Genomic DNA, 19,297 nt, shown 5'->3' on the forward strand with positions numbered 1-19,297 from the left:
ATCTCCGATACAAATGGGGTATTCTGAACGATCTGTGTAGGTACACGATTATATTTCGCAGGACTTCAAGCCAGAGTCTAGGAATCACGGCGATATATGGGGTTTGGTTGTCTTAGCTAGAATAAAACTGGTACGCGATTTAGAAATTGTGTTTTGACAGAGTGGCCACACAACTGTTCGACATTATGGCAGAATACGGCGCGGGAGTTCGACACAGTATGGCGTACGTAACGAAGGACGCATGTGGAGGTTGCCAGGAAATACAATTTTTACTGATGGCGCGCTGGCCGCTGATTGGCTAATGAGAGGGGGAAAATATTATGGTATAGCGTCTCCAATTTTGGAGCTGACCGGACTGCAAACGACTTGCAATTCACTGCTAGGAATTCCCCGAAGATATGAATGTCAGCCATTGGTTAGCTCTCATCATGTTGGTCTCTCAGTAAACACCTATAACCTGGTCATGAGGGCTATGGCGCCCGTTTTACGGTGTTTTGCTGACCGATTAATGTTTCCTACCGGTAATTACTTTAAAAATACATGTACCAGTGTGCTTTTCTGAATATACGGTAGCTCTCAGGTCACGTGATGATGGGTGGCTTATTGTCAAAAAAAACCTAACTATTGAGAGGAATGTTAAAGAAGAAAATGGTGTTTTTTTTTTTTTTAAATTTTAATTATATCATTACCATTAAGATAATTTTGAAGCCACATAACGATAATTAAAATATGCGAGTTTATCGTTCAAATGTCTCTTGATTTAAGTACTTGCAAAATCATCATCATATTAAGGGATAACGTGCGCACAATCTAAGATACAAAGATTATCTGTCCCCCTCGTAATGTGAAATGCCAACATCAGTTCCTTGGTATCTCTTTGATGGGCAGTTTTAAAACAATGTTCCCTTTAAACTCTTTCCCAGTCCTTGTGGCTTTGAGAGACGGTAAAAAAGCAGGGCATTATCATAATGCCATGGCGTAAGCGAACGGGTATTGTTAGCGAACAGGTATTGAAATATGAATAGATTTGTTAAAGAAGGTAAAAGAAATGTAAGGGGTGCATGTGAAGAGCGAGCCGGATCTCTTCTGCTCTGCAGTGGTAGTGATGTGCAGTGTTGTAAGAGTGTAACATCCCAACTAGCGTACTCTGGAGGTCATGTATAGTAATGAGCATGACATTAAATTTTCGCATGCAACCACTGACGTATGAAGGAAGTCACATTAAAATTTGCTGATAAATTACTTTGAACTGATTAACCGATTCTGACTTTCCAGGCAGTGAGACTGTCAATGATTGATTAAAAATGTCTTTTTCGTCAAAGAAGTCATGACAACTCAATTGCATGATACACAAACTATTACGATTTCATTAAGTTTGTAAACGTGCTTCTCGACACTGGTACATTCTCTTTGCATTTGGGTAAGGCTGTATTCAACAACAATAGCGTTCTTTGTTTTTTTGAAAAACAAAAGACAATTTGCACATAACGATAATATTCTTTGAGGTCTAATAAGTTTGCTGCAGGGAGAGGTATATGTTTATGACGGGAAAAATAACAGGCACTAAATATTGTTACCGAAAAAATGCATTTGCTGTTATGAAATGAGCATTGGCACTGGTTAATTCAAATGTAAGTCAACGAACAGTTCAGAGATGCGAACTGTTGAGGACATTTTTCGTTTACTGCCTGATTTTGTGGAAATGAAAAAAGCACCAATGCCACCGTAGCTACTACACACTTAGATAGCATCGAAGACGTGCATAGAATAATACCATATAGTGAGTTCAGAGGTCTTTGGCAATATTCTTACGGCAAAAGAAGTTTCAGTATGGCTCATACTTACACATCCCCTATATACACAGACATCCATCAATAGCCAGCACAGAAAACTGCCATCTATGCCTATAGTGTCTTTGCCATGTGTCTCTCACACTAGGTGGACACTTATACAGGAAGTTTGACGAAAATCTCAAAACGTTAAAGATCTATTAGACAAGCGGTTTCTGTGTCGATGATTCATTAAAGCAATAATTTGATACTCCTCATACCCTTCAGTGTCAGTAGCTCTCAGTATGAACATGTAAAGTGTCATCAAACTTGACACAGTTTCACTGAATGCATTACTTTTTATCGGACTTGAACTCACAATATCTACAACACTAATTCACCTGGCATAACAATCAGTTAGCTAAGACCCCTAGAGATTTATGTTTCAACAAGTGGCCTGAAGTGCTATTGTATTTGCAAAGAGTTTGAACTTTCAATTTTTAGGATGTAGTCTATTCTAACAACCAGTTTTCAATTTTGGTGATCAACCGTAAAGTTTTAGTGGCTAAACTTGAAATTTTTGGTAATTAATCACAGTCATGTAATACTCAGACAAACCAGGCATAAAACGTGCGATAAAAACTATCATGTAAACCAAATAAGCTGAGAATGAATCTAACAAAAGCTTTACTAACTTTCCAACGTTGGACATCAGTGAAAAACAAAGATTTCAATTATTTCCCAGTTGTGTGAGAAGTATGTGTAACATTAAATATGAATACTTGTTGTTTCAGATAAAAATGTACAACTATATTTTGACATTTATTGTACGCAAAATACATAGGAAGTCAGCATTGTCCAAGTAAGTTGAAAGTTGTGATCAAAAGCAGAAAACCACGAGTCATTCGTCCAATGATCAGTGATACATGTAAATTCCAACTTTGAAATATAAAATTAAGTATTTCCTTACTAAATGAAATTATCTCACTAAGGTCATCCATCCTAAGGGACCTGTATACCAAACATCAAAGCTATCTGACCAGCAGTTTTGAAGAAAAAAGCAATCTTAACTGCTGATAGAGCTCTACTGTGTTATGCAGAGAATAACTATTTGTGACACATGTGTTGATGAAGGTGGATACATTTGATAGCTCATTTCAGGATGACCTGACCAACACTGGCAAAAATTGCCCAAAAACATAAAATTGAAGATTTCATCACGATTTCAATATACCATACACTAAAATAACCCCTAGGAACCTGTAAAGCAAATATCAAAGCAGTCAGATTTTTTAACCAAAAAGGCAAAACTTGTCCAAAAAATACAAAATTGTAGATTTCATCATAATTTCCATACATTACATTTTGATCATCCCTATGAACCTGTATACCAAATATCAAAGCTATAAGACAAATAGTTTTGTGAAAAAAAAAATTTTGACCAAAAATGACAAAATTGTCTTTAAAAATACAAATATGCATATTTCTACACAATTTAACAAAACTGAAATAGGTCATCCCTAGGGACCTATAACACAAAGATCAAAGCTGTCTGACCAGCTGTTATTAAGATTTTTAGAAAAACTACTTTTTCGAGCTTATTTGTATATTTTCAACAATATCAAACAAGTGACCTGGCAGCTGATGAAGCTCCTTTATGTTATGTAGAGAATAACTTTTTGTGACACGTGTTGATGGAGGAAGACATTTTTGATAGCCCACTTAAGGTTAGCCTGACCAAAATGGCAAATACAGCTGCAAAATTACGAAACTGAAGAAGATATAATTCGAACGCATTAAATTAAGATCATCCATAGGAATATTTCTAATCAATATCACAGTTATAAGAAAAGTACATCTTGTGAAACAAATTTTTTGACCAAAAGTAGCAAAAATTGCCCTAAAAATACAAAATTGCAGATTTCATCTGATTCCAATATATCATATTAAGATAACCCCAAGGACCTGTATACCACATATCAAAGCTATCGAATGAGTAATACATTTTTTGACCACAAATGACAAAAAGTGCCTACAACTACAAAATTGAAAATTTAATAAGAATTTGAATACATCACATTTGATCAACCTTATGAACCTGAATACCAAGTTTATGAAGAAAAAAATTTTGACCAAAAATTGGGGAAATTGTCCCAAATTAAAAATACAAATAAAAATTCACTACAATTTTTACAAACTTGACTGAGGTCATCCCGAGGAACATGGATACCAACTTTCAAAGCAATCAGACAAGCCGTTTCAGAGAAGAAGATTTTTTGACTAAAAACTGAAAAAATTAGCCCAAAAATGCAAATTTCATCCAAAGTTGTACACACCTACCGGTAATTGAAAATACCTAAAGAAACCTACATACCAAGTTTCAACCAAATCTGACCAGTGGTACTGAGTTTTAGCAATTTGCAGGTTTTTCCTTTTTCCTCTCATTTGCATATTTTTGACACCGACAAAGTCATTTGAACAAATTCACATCTCCATCCCTGGGTGCACTTGTACATCAAATACTAAGATGGTAGCTGCGGTGGTATAAGAGTTTTTGATCTGGACAGACTAACAGACATGTAAATGAGATGCGAATGAAATGATTCACCTTATACGATAAGCTCTCTTTGGTATACCAAATGAGAGCAAACAGTTTTTCATAATTATATTTTGCATCTACACAACAAATATCAAGTCTGTAAGTACTGCAGTTCTCAAGGAATTGGAGTGGGCAGACATCCTCACAAACGGACAAACATACATACAGACAGACGACAGACGCTAGGCCGATACAATCCCAATAGCTTCTACAGACTATAGTCTATAGGAGCTAAAAAAGCATCAATGTCACTGTAGGTACTGTAGACATGGATGCTATGGAAGACGTACATAGCATTGTACCAGATGTAGTGAGTGCAGATGTCCTTTGACAATAATTCTTATGGCAGAATATTTTTTCAGTATGGCTAACACGTTACAGACCCAATGATATGCAACGATGACCTGCATAGAAAACTGCCATTTAAGTTAGTTTTAAGTTAAGTTAGTTACTCTCCTATCTATCTGTCACACAAGATGAACACTTTGTTTATTTGTTTATTCATTTATTATTTATTTATTTGTTTGTTAATGCTAACGTCCAACAGGCATAAACCAAATGACTAGATTGTATCAATAAAAATGTACAGAGCAAAGCAAAATACAGGAGAAGTCAAAACAAAGAAAAACATGCAGCTGCACTTGACAAACAGACTGACACGTAATACATTCTGCAATAAGAGGCATATCAGCAAGAGATGACAAACAGTAGACACTTTGGATTTCAAAGCACAAAAACTAGACAACAGATCAACATCAAAACAATAGACACTATTTAAAAGTTCATCACTGGAGATAAAACAAATACTTTGTGAGGACAAAACAAAGATCTAAACTTTGATGCTATATGTAGAATGCCAAAAGATTAATAACATAAATGACAAGAATTATCAACCTCATACTCCATCCTCTTTAAAACAAAGAATTGTATGACTTTCCTTTAACTCATTCCATTTTGTCAATTTAAGACTGTTGTTTGGAGACCACACCTGAACAGTACTCCACAATACTCCTAGCAAGAGAAATACAAAGAATTCTGATAGCAATTGTATTAGTAAAATCATAGCATGTCTGCTTTAAAAACCACCAGCTGATGTGCTCTTTTATGTTCTTATTGGCAGGGCTCCGCCATCCGATTGCCAACTGGGGCGGTGACAGGTCTGGGTATACCGGTACCCTAGTCTTCATTTTAAAGAAAACTACATTCTCAAGACACAGGGCTCTTCACTCGGATAAATATGGTTGTCTTTGGATACAAATTTTGAAAAAATTGACAATTTAAAATTCATTTCTAATGTTAGCTTCTCAAACTACTAATACAGCAAGACTACTAGTTGTGACTAATGTTAGTTTAAATTCATTCATACAGAACACACCATAGAATTGAGTTTTCATTTTGTGTAAAATGAGTATCAAACAAAACTACACTATATGAGTACTGTATTAGGACTATAAGAAAAATACCACACTGTAAGTGTAAGTGTGTTAAAATATGTACCAATGGTAACCATTTCTTTGGTAAAATATATGTGTTCCTAATCAAAGAATTTTGTTTTTGTATTTGTGACTGTGAGTAATTTTCTCTACCTCTGACCCTGTTCCATTTTTACTTCTTGTGAACTTCAAAATTATTGGGTCTTTTACTTTTTGCCCATTTTTGCTTCTATTTTCCAACTCAGGTACCTTCCACTCTTCACTTTTCTGGTGATCCATTTCATCATCACTTGCAGATTCATTCTCAAAGTCTGATGTAACTGTCTGACTGCTGCACTCAACAGGCATTGTACTGTTGGTTTCTTCTTGCAATGGAGATTTCTCTTTTGTGGTCATGTTGACGGCAGTTTTAACAGACATACCTTAATCTGCAAAGTATGAAGTTTTCAAAAGATAAGTATAGTAAATAATTACATGCATCCTTTTGTATTCACATTGGCACACCCTGCTTAATTAACTTTAACTTTGCCCTGCACAGAGCATTACTTCTACGTAAAAGGAAGCATTTTCAATCTGATATTGCACGTATTTTTAATTGTTTGTTTATGTCCCATTGCACCTTGTCTACATTAAACAATTTTTTATAACATGAAACCAATTTTGTACAGTATTGCAAATGTTAGGTACTGTCACCATAAATAAACCATGCAAAAGTTACACCTGGAGACTCTGCCTGGGAATGGTGTTTGTTGTAATTATAGGCACTGTAGAAGGTCCTTAAAGGGAAACCTAAATCCAGCAAATTTCATCATTTATCCCTTCTAAATATTTTGTGCACGATTTGACATATCCTCTATTTTTCGAAGTTGGCATTGAACTGAGGAAGTAGGGGCTTGGTCAGATCTGTAAGGTGATGAAATCTCCGATATATATTGTATATTTACCTGCGATTTGAAAAATCTTGTATCGTCTATTTTTGTAAAGAATGTACTTCGTGGAAGACCAGCCGAAACTCCTGATGATGTCCATTGGTCCTGTGTCTAAGTCCTGATCATCATGTAAAATATATACATGTAAATTATGCATTTTGTGCAAGGCCCTCCCAAACTCCCAATTATGTCCGATTGGTTTCTCCATAGAAGTACCGATCATAATGTAAAATGTATTAAATGTAAATGATGTATTTCGCGCAAGGCCCTCCCATACTTTTGATGATATCTGATTGGCACTCTTGACGAAATCCTGACAGTAAAGGGTATTTGTGTTGACATTAACTTTAAAAATGGTAAAAAATGTATTCTTGTATGAATAAATCTAATAATTATTGTAAAAATGTCTGATTGTTGACTACTGGTCATGGATTCTATTTTTTGAACTAAAAGTTGGACACAAATAGTCAGGTGGTCAGATTTGTTAGGTGGCGAAATCTCCGATATGCATCGCATATTTACCTGCAATTTGATTCAGAGTCAGTGTCGTCAACCGGTAGTATCAGAGTTAGAGTCCCAATATTGCAAATATTTATCGAGTATAAAATGTTGTCGATTTGTCAGACCTGGTGTGCCGAGACACAATAGGCAATAAGTCATTCTAGTATCGTCTAGTGTCAATATTACCAGGTAGAGTCCAAAAATTGCCTATATTTATCGGGTATATATCAGTGATTTTGTAGACCAGGGCTGTCGAGATAAGAGACGGTTGTGTACATGTAGTTTCGTCTTCGGATATTAGAGTCCCAAATCACCATATTTACCTGGTTAAAACTGACAATTTCAGGCTGACTTAGCTTGTCAAGATAAGAACACATTGTGTAGTATCGTCTTGTATTGATGATAGGGTCCCAAAACCCCTTATACAGTAAAATAATCATGCTTGAAATGTGCAGATCTTAACTTGGCATCTTGGAATTATACTGAATCCAAATTTCTTATCAGTTCTTGTGTGTCTTACATGGAAAGTTGTAAACATTGGTTCGAAATGAAAAAATTAACCTCAGCTTTGTTTTCTGGATCAAATTTCACTACGAATTGATACCAATTATGACAAAATTATGTTCACAGCCTTAAACACTGTCTCACAACATATCCTGGGTTGGTATAGGTCATTTAAGGTCACAGACTGAGAAAATTACCTAAACTATACAAATTTGGGGTTTCCCAACACTTTGAGCACAAGATAATATCCTTCAGGACTTTTATACCAAATTACAAAGCTATCAGACACATAGCTTTTGAGAACAAAATTTCCTGACCAAAAATGACAAACTTGTCTTTAAAAATTTCATACAAATTTCCATATTTCTGGACAATTTCCACATATCAAACTATTGTCATCCCTGGGCAACTGTACACCAAATATACAAGCTATTTGTACAACAGTTTTGGAGAAAAAAGATTTTTTACAATTTTTTGACCGAAATGACAACAATTGCCCCAAAACGATAATTTTGCCATTTTGTCATAATTTCAAGAAATTAGAAGGTAACAACTTTACAAATATCAAGCCCAAATTTGAAAGCAATTGGGCAAGCGGTTTCAGAGAAGAACTTTTACTTAACATGAGAAAAGTAACCAAAAATCAGCAAAAATATAAAATTCAAGATAAATCACTATATACATACAACTGTATAAGGTCCACCTAAAGTAATTGCACACTAATTTTCAAAGCAATCAAAACAGTGGTTCTTGAGTCATTAATTTTGACCATTTTCACATTTTCAAGTGCATTTGCATAATTTTGCCAGTGCATATTTCATTTGAACAAAATCTTATCCATAGCCCAGGATGCATCAACACACCAAATACCAAGCTGAAAAGTGCAGCAATTCGCACGTTTTTGATATTGATAGACATACTATACGTACACACTTACATACATACACACACACATGCATACAGACGCCGCCGACTTCAGCTTATGTGATAACCTCACATTAGTATAACAAATGTGAGCTAAAAACTAACAATGTTTTTGTTCTTTCTCGAGTCATTTTTCCACTCAACTGTACAAGAGTAAACAATTTTGCATGCTACTGAGCATTTGATTAAAAAGTTGACTACCACAGTCATAGACTCCAATGCTACGGTAAGCTGTCACACAACGTTAGTGTATCGCCGATGACGTCACGCACACTCTTCTCATGAGCCCTTTTGCACCCATTGGATTCCGAGCTCATTTTCAAAACTGTCGTCTAATTCAACTTTTCTATCGTCCGGCCGTAGTCGTTGGCATGTGCAAGTATGTGGCAAATTTGAGCTGCATTGTATTCCAGGGTTATTTTAGAAGGGATAAATGGTGAAATTCATTGGGCTTAGGTTTCCCTTTGATGTCATAGTACAGGAGGATAGGAACATAGTCTACGCACAAATCTTATTACATTTTAACAGGCTGAAATTAGTTTGTCTGATGGTTATCAAACTTTGCCCTAGGTGACGAACAATTAAAAGAATGCTGAACGTCGAAATGATAACAGGTTTTCTGACTCTTTGCCTATATACATTTCTCTTCTCTATAAAGTGAGCACAAGACCATTAAGGTTCTCTAGTCTTTATGACTTTGGGAATTTATGTCAGAGTGTGATATGGTTCCCTGACTGCTGCCCTCAACAGTTGTTGACCTCTTGATTACCTCTGGTATAGTAGCTGGCTGAACAGGTGATTGTGGTGGTATGTTGCCATCTAAAGCAGCAGCTTGCTCATCTGTTAGTGGAAAACTTCTCTCCCATGGGTGCACTGCTGAGGATCTCCCTGCATCACTACCCACAGAATCAAGACTGCATGCTGCATAAGGGTTTTTCTTCCTGGCTTTTCCTGGAACAGAAGGGTTATGCTTATCTCGCTCCTTTTTCTCTTCTGGGGCGTGACGCTCAGCAAAGGCTTCATCAGACATATCTTCAATCTGCAAAATAAGTTTTCAAGTAAAATATAGCTAGTAATGAAAATCTACTGAGTCTACTCAATTACCACTGCTAAACCTTACTTTTAATTGTTTTTATCCATTGAGCTTTGCTCTTAAGTTAAAAAGAGTAATTTTTTACCTGATTGGTTTTTTATGTTAACATTATACATGTTTACATTATCACTATTTATATGATACAATTTTCTGATAGCAAAAAGCTGTCTTGTCTTCAGATACAAATAGAACAATGTAAATTAACCAAAGAATTGAAACTTATATCTCTCCACAGAGGTATATCTACATGTTTGTTCCTGTATAAAGATCACAGAAGTCTGTCGAAAATGCTATTGCCCTTGCACAGAAGAATAGGCCAATATCCTAATGGCAAATCTGTTTTTACTAAGTTGAATTCTTTTATCACAACGATATTAAAAGTAAACACAATTTGTGCAAATACAAGGAAGAACTAGAAAGCATTTGCAAGCAAAAGCGAAGTTCCAGAGACCAGAGCAGCGGAAGAAACAAGAGAATGTGTGACAAAGATAGGTGCAGAATGAAAGAGTGCTTTGGATTTTAATATTCAGGGCTGATAGCAGTAAACACCATAGGCCTAATACAACTAAAAGCAAGGCAGTCCGGGGAATTACAGTACACAGATCACAAATGCCTACATGTAGCCTACGGTAAAAACGCAACAGATACATACGGGGGCGACAACGCACGGAAATGTTTATCAGACGACATTCTCGCGAGCCAGAGCAATAACTTTCGCTCCGCTGACCTACGCAAAAATCAATCGCTTGACAGGTAGCGCTGAGTTGTTGCCGTAAAGAGGCATGTGATTTACGACGATGATCAGACGAGAGGAAACATCGGACCTAGGCCGTTGAAATTGAGCCACATGCATTTTCATTTGATTAAAAGCACAGACTAAAACAATTTTCATTGCTATGTCGCTGTTTTCACAAGATACTGACCGTTTGATCTTGGAAAGTTGAGTTGCTTTTACGTGCAGCCAACGCATGCCGGTGCATGACAGACAGTACATTCACTATGAATGCCTAGCTCTGCATGGCAGGGCTGTGTGTTACCGGCGTTAAACGGCCTCCCACCACAGCCCCGCAGACTGATATAGGAAAAACCGCTGGTGGCTCCTCAGAAATACGGCGGGCAGTTTCTCCGCCAAAACAGCTGATTTTGAGTCCAAATTTTGCATTGATCATCGTTTTCGAGCACACCCACCTCGCCTAGGTACACGATGTGCCCAGCCGCGCTTGTAAACTTAGGGAAAGGCTACTTTTCTCTCTATGTGCGAGCGAAGCGATCGATATGCCGCCATTGTTAATGTGCCATTCAACATTCGGGCGAAACAGTATAGCGCCACGTACGGCGAGTATTTAGAGAAAAATAAAATCAAAAAGCAACGAAAAACAAAGCGAAAGAAAGCTAGAATTATTAATAACTGAACGCAATATGATAGTTGAGCAATGCCAAATAAAAATAAATAAATAAACAAACAAGAAATGCCCGTAAAACCCGTCCGAGCTGAGCGATGACGTCATAAGCGTGTCGCAATGCATTCTGGGTAATTAAGGTAAAATTTGTGTATAGCATGTTCTATGGTAGTAAAACCGGAAATAGAGAAAGAAAGAAAGAAAGAAAGAAAGAAAGAAAGAAAGAAAGAAAGAAAGAAAGAAGGAAAGTGAGCAAAAACTAACAGTTCCAGAGCTGGTCTCTGGAACTAATTATTAAGGTACATTTTTGATATGAATATGTAACATAAGAAGGGTAGTAGGATCAACACTGAAATATTACACAGTTGTCCTAAGCTTGAAATACATAGGGTTGCTTCCTTCACTTTACAATGTATAATTTACATATTTTTGTGATGAAAATATTCATTCATTTGGTTGTTAACATGTAAATAGAATGATAGGAAAAAGAGGGGAAGCTAACCCGTCAAAATCCACTCATGGAGAACCTTTTATTGGTATTTATTTACCTCATTTTTATTTGAAATTGTGCTATTTATGACATTGTCATCCTTGAAGGGAATTCTCCATTTGAACTGTATATTTCAAGTACTCGCCACTTTGGTATTGGGATGTCCTTGTATTTTGGTTTTTCAATTCTCGTTGATGATGCCACATACTTGGGTATGACTATTTGGTTAATGTCATAGTCTTTCTTTGCCTTACTGACACACTTGTATCTCTGTAGGGACTTGCCAGGTATGGATGCAGGAGGCAGAGCAACAGCATCGCTTTTGTAAGAGTTTTCCCTCTTGGAAGTTGTATCACTTTGCTGTTTCCATTTAATCTGGCTACTCTTATGCCTCTTCAGTGGAGCGCCTGTAAATAGTGGAAATAAATGTTATGGAGAATTGCCATTATGCAAATAATTGCTAAGATTATCTATATCTTCTCTCTTAAAAGATATAAAAAACATTGAGGGCGTATTCATGTAATTGTTTTACATCTACCAACATGAACAACAGAATTTGCGAGAAGCTTTAAATTTACCAATATTTTAAATTCAAACTGGTCACCATTCCTGTGTTAACTCTACATGTATAGGGAAAATTAAATTTTGATTCAAATAATAAAATAAGACCATGAAAATTTAATTCAGGAGCTTCAAAATGAGCCAAAGGAAGTGATAGATCAGAAAGTCTTGTAAATTTTAGAGTCTTAATATCTGTCCCCAAGGTGTATTCTAAATTTGCAAATTCTTACCTCCTTCAATTTGTGAAAGTGAATGTGCCTCTTGAGACTCTGTAGCAGCTTGGGATTTAACAGAACCAGTCACCTCCTTGTTGATATTCATAGGTCCATCTGCCGAGGGTGGATTCTTCAATACCTACAGAAGATGTATGGACATTAAGATATGCATATTATAGAGAATACCAATAATCACAGGAAAGCATGAAATAGAGCATCCAGAAAAAAATAAAAGTACCAGTAGGCTACTTTTGATGATTTTTCCCTTTTTTTTATGTCAGTTACAGTTTCTCGTTCTACTCTTTAAAGCATGTTGAACCAGCTTGTCAACATAGCATCTGTAAATGTAAAATGCACTGTCATTGTTTATGTTTAAATTCTAGTCTGGCCTAGAATTCACTTGCAGTGTTCACCCCAGGCCCTTCAAGCATCACAGCACCTTGATCACTGTGATGCTTGCAAAACTTTTGTGACGCTTGTGATCTTCCCCCACATCCTTGAATGACAGAATGAAACATGCGTCAGCTCTGGTAAGGATACCAAAGTTACAACAAGTGAATTGTTTATACTGAAAGGAGAACACTGACTTGTCAAAGTAACAATGCAGCCTACACATGCACAAGCTACCGTGTTGGAAAGCTGAATACTGTACATCTTGAAATGTTTGGGACGCACATTTTATTGTCATTCATTAAACATGAAAAAAGTCAACAGTAGACACCAACTACCCAAATTTGAAAGCTAGAAGGCGAGTGGTCTCAAAACAAAATATTTCTGGATAAGAAAATTGGGCTCAATAGGTTGACACATGCCAACTTCATCATCGCTTGGCACAACCTAGTATATTCTACATGAAACATTTGAAAGTCATATGACAAGTACTTTTTTAAGCAAAAGTTTTTTTTAATACCTAAAATAGGAAAAGTTGGTTCTACCAGCTAACATTATGCAAATTTCATCATTTTGGCAAATCAGTATTTACTCATCCCTAGGAACCTGCATAAGTTTGAGAGCTTTTAATCAAAATGTTTCAGAGAACAAGTCATCGTTGATCACACAGTCCCCACTTGTCCACTTTGTTATAATCTTTGGTGTCTAGGTAGCTGTGGTCTAGGTAGCTGTGGAATGACATTGATGCAACGGGTGCATCAGGCCTGTGACTTGCATAATAAAGTAATCTGAGGAACGTTCAATAAATTGACCCATCTCTGCCGGTAATGAACCACTGAAGGAACTTTTGATTACATCACACATAACGATGCCCTCACTGCCTCTAGTGTCATGGTTTGGTGGAATTTTAGAAATGGTATGGGATCGGGTATGTTGTTGTAATCAGCCATTTCGGATCATATAATGAAACAAATTAATGTGCACAAGAATGCAGCCATATCACGTTTAAACAAAATCAGTCCATCGAAGGACAGTGACCTATGTTTATGTTTCAAAGATATAAAAAAATCACACCATAATTGAAATCAAATGGCTGTCTATTGACCATATGGATCATAGCACAAAATTAGTAGACATGCATAAGTATGCCATAGTACTTTATCTTTGTACCAACTCTCAACAACATTGGATAAGGAATATTTGCATATGGTTAAGCCTCAAAGACATGAAGAAATCCAAAAATGACCATCTGGCAGCGATATTGGGGAAAAATGACAATCTGGCAACCATATTGGAACATGTCACGAAGTACATTGACATGTATATGTATGCCATAGTGCATGATCTTTGTGCCAAGTTTGGACAAAAACGGTTCAAGGATGTCTGAGTTATGGTTCAACGACATGAAAAATCGCAAACAAAATGGCCGCCTCACGCCCATATTGGATCGTATCGCAATATAATGCGACATGCATATGTAGGCCATAGTGTTATGCCTTTGTGCCAAGTTTGAACAGAATCGGTTCAAGGATGTTTAAGTTATGGTTCAAAGACACGAAAAATCGCAAACAAATGGCTGCACCACGCCCATATTATATCGTAAAGCAATATAATTCAGCATGCACATGTAGGCCATAGTGTTATGCCTTTGTGCCAAGTTTGAACAGAATCTGTTCAAGGATGTCTGAGTTATGGTTCAAAGACATGAAAAATTGCAAAAATATGGCCACCTTGCGGCCATATTGGATCGCATCGCAATATAATTCAACATGCATATGTAGGTCATAATGCTATGCCTTTGTGCCAAGTTTGAAGAGAATCGGTTCAAGGATGTTTGAGTTATTGGTCAAAGACACGAAAAATCGCAAACAAAATGGCCGTCTCACGCCCATATTGGATTGTATCACAATATAATTCTACATGCACATGTAGGCCATAGTGTTATGCCTTTGTGCCAAGTTTGAACAGAATTGGTTCAAGGATGTCTGAGTTATGGTTCAAAGACATGAAAAATTGCAAAAATATGGCCACCTTGCGGCCATATTGGATCGTATCGCAATATAATTCGACATGCATATGTAGGTCATAGTGCTATGCCTTTGTGCCAAGTTTGAAGAGAATCGGTTCAAGGATGTTTGAGTTATGGTTCAAAGACACGAAAAATCGCAAACAAAATGGCCGCCTCACGCCCATATTGGATTGTATCACAATATAATTCTACATGCATATGTAGGCCATAGTGTTATGCCTTTGTGCCAAGTTTGAACAGAATCGGTTCAAGGATGTTTGAGTTATGGTTCAAAGACATGAAAAATCACAAAAATATGGCCACCTTGCGGCCATATTGAATCGTATCGCAAAATAAATCGATGTGCATCTGTAGGTCATAGTGCTATGCCTTTGTGCCAAGTTTGAACAAAATTGGTTCAGCAGTGTCTGAGAAACGGCTGCGGACGGACGGACGGGACCCAATCTATAAGTCCCCGCCGGACTTCGTCTGCGGGGACTAAAAAGGATGTTTTGGTCAGAATGGAGGTACATTCGAAATTTACACAGGCAAGTTTTATCATCATTTGACAATTCAACATTAAAAAGTCATTCCTGAAGACATTTGTAACAAATGAAGCCTATATGAGAAGTTGTCTTGTGGAACATTGTTTTTAACAGAAATGAGAATATGGGCCAAAATTGTCCTACTCAAACTTCATTCCTATGACAAATATACATTAATTGCAATGATGAAAGGGAAAACTGAAAGGCACCGCCCAATTAAGATCTCATTACAAACGCATGCATGGTGAGAATTGTACACTTGAATTTTTGAACTTGGATTTTTGGAACAGACCATAAAATCAGCAAAACATTTACAAATGCAAATTGCATGTCATCTGAATGAAATTGAATGAAGTCATCCCTAGAAACTTAAAAAATATATTGCAAAGCTATCGGACAAGAGGCTTCAGAAGAATTACAAAATTTCTTTTTTGGATAAAATCTAAAGATCCAAATTTTACGCTTTATTGGAATGCACCTGTTTCAAGACATTCCTTAGAACATACAGGTACATGTATGCATCAAATGTTAAAGGATTTGGATTGATAGAACTTGAGCTTTTGTTATTTTTGCTATTTTTCAGCTTATTTTACACAATTACACACTGTCGTCTTACACAATTCTATCTGCAACCAATGATATTACGTTATGCCAAAGACTTTGCTGATAATCATGGAGCAGCTTTCAAAGTTTTTGGGTAGATGAGCGGACATACAGACATATACAACACACACACACACACACACAGAGACGCACACACATTGTATGCCCGCCATCCAAATTCGCGGAGTTAAATAGCAAATTTCTTGAAATTTCCTTGTCATGAGTGGAAAACACTTGAACCAGTTGCATGTCAAATTGTCTTACAAGGTAACAACTGACAATACATTAGGTACATATAATACAGCAATGCATAAACCCACTGATCCAAATAGCTCCTGGTCCCTATAAGGGAGCTTACATCAAATGTTTGTGTATATTTGTATCAGAAGCATACAATAAAGACTGCTGTCCCACAACAATACACTTTGCAATATCAGATAATTTCATGCAAATCCCTTGAAGGATGTGTACTGTGTAAGGATATGAGATGTGATTTCCACCCTATCAATAATAACTCAATATTACTTACTGGTATGTTGCAATGATTGGTTTTTTTAATTGAACAGAAACTCCTGGCACATCTGCAACTATATGAGGATTTTCCCTTGGATCTGTAGATAAAATGAAGAAATAGACAAGTTTCAAATTTATCACTCCCATTCAAAAATAGGCTGGCTCTTCAGAGAGAAAATATGGAAAACCCCACTATGTGACAAAATTATGGTACAGTGAAAAAAATGGCTCCTGGAAGTGTAATGGATAATTACAGTATGTACAATTATTTTTCCGATCAAAGGATCCGGTAACCGATATGAACTGAAAATGCTCACTGTGTTTCATTATATATAGCATTTATGTGCAAGTTTGAACCTTTGCCACATGTTTGCAACTTCATTTAAAGTGTTATGGTCAACATAATGAATTTCACCACAGATCAATTCTAAAGGTCATTAAGTATTCAAATATGTAATTAGCTGAAATAAAAATAATTAATTTCTTTGAGTACTGTCATTGTATCACAATATAGCATGTGTAATTGCCTTTGGTCAAGTCCTTCAAGCTCTATATGCCAAACCGTGAAAGCTTATTAGCTATGCAAATTATGAATTAGCTGACATGAAAATGCAAAATGACTTTCAATACTGTTATAACCTGGTATAATGATCAATGTACACAGCATGTTTCGCCAACTTTTATCAAGTAAATGCCAGTATATATCCCTAATTAGGAAGGTTCATTAAATATGCAAATTGGGAATTGGCTGAAATAAAAATGTCAAATGACTTTCAATAATCTTGTATCGTAGTATCTTTAATGTACATAGCAAGTTTTGTCGACTTTGGTCAAGTCAATACAGATAAATATCCCTAATTAAGAAAATCCATCAAATATATAAATTAGAAATTGGCTGAAGGAAAAATTCATAACAAATTTCAATAACATGTATTATAGTATCTGAAATATATGTAGCAAGATTCATCAACTTTGGTTGAGTCAATTCAGATATATATATCCCTAATTAGAAATGTTCATTACATATGCAAATAAGGAATTGGCTGAAATAAAACTAGTTAATGACTTTCGATAATGTTATATCATAGTATCTTCAATGTACACTATGCCATCGTTTGGGCCAATCAGGTGGCCCACTTTTAGGTCCTTGGCAAACAAAAAGGCTTCCAGCAACACAGATTTCGCATACTCAACTTTAACGCTTTGAGACGAAAAATTTCATCGGTGGCCAAATTTTCCCGCATGCGGAAAATGATCTTTGAACTGTTTGCTTGCAAATGGACCGCGTGGTTTTGATTTCTACCGTTGTTTTCAGGAGTTAGAGGCGATCTATAAGGGCGCAGTACAGAGAAAGATATAGATTTACATTCCCATGGCTTCCAATCCTGGAAAAACCTCTCCGATAAGCAGTGAAGGCAACTAAAAATGACAACAGAGTTGAAATACGGGTTTCTTGCAATCTTTCTAGTGGTCTTATGCCTTATGCGGGATATCGGACTGCAGGCGGGCGAAGATTGCATTATAAGCGCGCCAACCCAAACTCACTGCATGGACATCACATTTACGAAATCGAAGTCCAAAGTCAACTACGTCATTGTTAGAATAAGAGAGGTTTTCCATCACACGGGAGCATATCACCACAAATTTTGCACAGATAGCGTTGCACTGGCATTGAAAAAAGGTGCATGGGAACGCGGGCAGTTTCCCTTGCTATGGGTAGGAAATGCATTGAGCAAGACACACTTCTGGGTTCGCAAAAAAACGAGGATCCCATTTACGGGGTGCTCAAATATAACTATTTGCTGTGATACATAGCAGAGGCGTATATGTTTGTGATGCTGAGAATAACATCAGTAAATAAATGACGGGTTTTAAAAGTTGACTTTTTTGGGACGAAACAGACTTCTGAAGGTAGCTCGCTTAGGGAACACGTCATTCCGACCGCTGTCCACTTCAACCCCAGTAATTCACACTGGTTTTGGTCGACCCCGGTACCCAAGTCACTTCGACCCCGTCACACTTTTAACGTTATGTGACATTTTACTGAATATTTAACGCAACTTTGCTAAAGAGAATTGATGGTGTTTCTGTGATAGAACTGTTTGCTTCGGAATGATAATTTGGCCGCTGATGTTTGCACCATGTCCTTAGTGCCAACATGTCCGCGGAGACAATTCAACATGTTCCACAACAAAGCCAAGACAAAAATTAAAAATATCAATAAAATGGCTTCACAAAGGCTGAAATACGCGATACTCGATGAAGTATGAAGTTTGTGAAATGAAATCAAAATTGACAACACAAGTGTTTGTCTCGGGTAGTACTACTTGAACTATTCTACAGACTGTTTTTTCCGTACAGTGCAGTATTTGTCAGCGACAAATTAATCTTTGCAATACATTTTTTTGCAATGAACTGGAAATTTAATTAATATCGAGTTAATGTACATAAATATTCCGTTATTTACTGGGACATGTTTATTTTCTCAATCCGCAATCTGCGGACTACGTGCTGAAGTACTCGACTGTTCATGTCAACGATCGCTTCTCCCTCTGCAGAGTTTCTGTATCCCGTTCAACAATGCTGTACCTCGATCACACGATAGTGACGCTATGTAGCTGTGCAGAATTGAAACTTATCATAAAATGGCCACCACGTCTAACCGTAACACGAATTGTCGGGATTATCATACGAAAAAAGACTGCAAAAGTAAGACATGAATCTTCATCGGAATTGAACACATCATGATTGTACATGAGTATCAACCGTGAATGCACGTTGAGCTCGGCAGTTACACAAGCATGGTACGCTACATGCACT

At 36.7% G+C, this 19,297-nt stretch overlaps 1 protein-coding gene across 5 annotated transcripts in view; it reads right to left on the reverse strand.

Annotated features, from left to right (window-relative positions):
• Nucleotides 1-6,074: 6,074 nt before the first annotated feature.
• LOC139123076 (uncharacterized) overlaps nucleotides 6,075-19,297 on the reverse strand; it is a 37,217-nt gene continuing 23,994 nt past the window's right edge. For 3 of the 5 annotated variants that reach the window (XM_070689056.1, XM_070689058.1, XM_070689057.1), the window contains 5 exons: nucleotides 16,494-16,575; nucleotides 12,434-12,557; nucleotides 11,701-12,049; nucleotides 9,429-9,698; nucleotides 6,075-6,229 (listed from right to left, as the gene is read on the reverse strand). In XM_070689056.1, the coding sequence (XP_070545157.1) occupies nucleotides 12,551-12,557; nucleotides 16,494-16,575 (89 nt within the window). In that variant the 3' untranslated portion in view covers nucleotides 6,075-6,229; nucleotides 9,429-9,698; nucleotides 11,701-12,049; nucleotides 12,434-12,550. Of the gene's footprint in view, nucleotides 6,230-9,428; nucleotides 9,699-11,700; nucleotides 12,050-12,433; nucleotides 12,558-16,493; nucleotides 16,576-19,297 lie in introns of those variants that run through there. The other 2 variants (XM_070689053.1, XM_070689054.1) reach the window with 1 other exon arrangement.

The sequence above is a fragment of the Ptychodera flava genome, chromosome 22 (genome assembly GCF_041260155.1).
Source record: "Ptychodera flava strain L36383 chromosome 22, AS_Pfla_20210202, whole genome shotgun sequence".
Taxonomy (NCBI): Eukaryota; Metazoa; Hemichordata; class Enteropneusta; family Ptychoderidae; genus Ptychodera; species Ptychodera flava.